Source organism: Egretta garzetta, unplaced genomic scaffold (assembly GCF_000687185.1).
Source record: "Egretta garzetta isolate BGI_Z169 unplaced genomic scaffold, ASM68718v1 scaffold1335, whole genome shotgun sequence".
NCBI classification, from domain to species: Eukaryota; Metazoa; Chordata; class Aves; order Pelecaniformes; family Ardeidae; genus Egretta; species Egretta garzetta.
Genome location: NW_009259627.1, coordinates 7,722 through 9,202, shown reverse-complemented (window position 1 = coordinate 9,202; position 1,481 = coordinate 7,722). Strand labels below are relative to the sequence as shown.

The 1,481-nt window shown below is 60.8% G+C and overlaps 1 protein-coding gene across 1 annotated transcript in view; it reads left to right on the top strand.

Moving 5' to 3' along the window:
* LOC104125981 overlaps window positions 1-1,481 on the top strand; it is a gene marked incomplete at its 3' end in the record, with an annotated part of 21,828 nt that overhangs the window by 12,804 nt on the left and 7,543 nt on the right. The window contains exon 5 of the mRNA XM_035893973.1: window positions 382-453. Coding sequence (XP_035749866.1) covers window positions 382-453 — 72 coding nt within the window. The remainder of the gene's footprint in view (window positions 1-381; window positions 454-1,481) is intronic.

Below are 1,481 nucleotides of genomic sequence, written 5' to 3'. Positions count from 1 at the left end.
CTGCCCAGTTGGACCCCCCGTGCCCTCCCTCCGCAGCAGGGCCAGGCGCTCGTCCAGCCCCGGCCCCCTGCCGAGCCGAGCTCTCCCCATGGCGGGTCTGGGCTTCTCGGGTTCTGTGGCGTAGCGAGGACTGGCACGGTGCTGGGGGGTCCCGGTCAGCCCCCGGGCTGGACCTGCCTGGGGTTGCTCTGGGAACAGGCGCTTCCCCGCCGTCGGAGGGAGAGGGGCTGGTTGAGAGGGTTTTGTCCCCACTCAGGGGGACGCCCTAGGGCGCGAGAAGTTTCTGGTGGGGGCTGCGGCTTTTTTTGCCTGTGGGCCCGGGGCTGTGTGCGGAAGCATCTCGCGATGGTCTGTGCTGACCTTCCCTTCCCGCCACTTCAGGTGTTTGTGGAGACGCTGGACAAGTGCTTTGAGAACGTCTGTGAGCTGGACCTCATCTTCCACATGGACAAGGTGGGTTGTAGGCTCCGTGTGCCCCTCCGGGCCAATGCCGTCCTTCTCCCAGCGGGTCACTTTTTGGGGGGAGGTTGAAATCCTGGGTGGGGAAGCTGGCAGCCTGGGGTCTTCTTAAGCTGCTCGTGTGGTGTCCTCCAAGAGCATCGAGTTGCTGGGCTCTGCTCAGAGTCCTCCCTGGCTTTCGGCTCCCGGTGCTCGCCCTGTTGCCGGCTGCGCCACCGTGACGGGGTTGTGCTCTCTGCCGCAGCATGGCAAGGGTTGTGTGTGTGCGTGGGCTGGTGGTTGCCACCGACGCCGGGTAAGCATGCGGCCAACCGACGGGGATCTGCACGGACGCTTGGCTCTCGGTCGTCTGCGCGGGCTGGCACCGGCGGAGCTGGGCAGGCCCTGGCACCGGACAGGGGTGTTTGGCCTCTTCTCGCTGTACCGTGGGACCCACCGGGCGTCTTGCTGGTGTTTTACCCAGAGCTGCAGGAAGGAACAACGGGAGTGTTTGGAACACAGAATGTTTGGTAAACGTTTGTTTGAGCCACAGCCTTTAATGCTTCCTCTTCCGCTGGACAGAGTCTCTGGGTGGAAACCTCTCCTCTTTGATCATCTCGCAGATGGGGCTGCAGATAGCCGGGGCCGTGCTCGGAGAAGGGGGAGATTTAGCTGACGTGCGCTGGACTTGTGCTGTGGCTGATAAGGGTTCTCTTTGGTGAGGACGAAACATGCCAATAAAAAAGAGGAGTGGATAAAAAAATCATTAAGGCTGTAAAACGTCCCCTTTCTATTGGCGATTCCAATGCACGAACTTTGGCAGAGCAATGAGTTAGCAAATCTTCTTCGGAGGCGACCTGGATCAGCTGCGCGTACGGGCGCCCGACAAAGTCAGACATTGATTTCACAACTTGCCCAGCTGTAAACTCTTAGAAATGTGACAAGGTTGAGCGTCTTGTCAGCAAAAGCGTTATCAGAGCGAGCCAAAGGAGAGGAAGGAGGAATACCCGCGGGAGAAGCGGGGGCTGCCCCAGGGCGCCGTC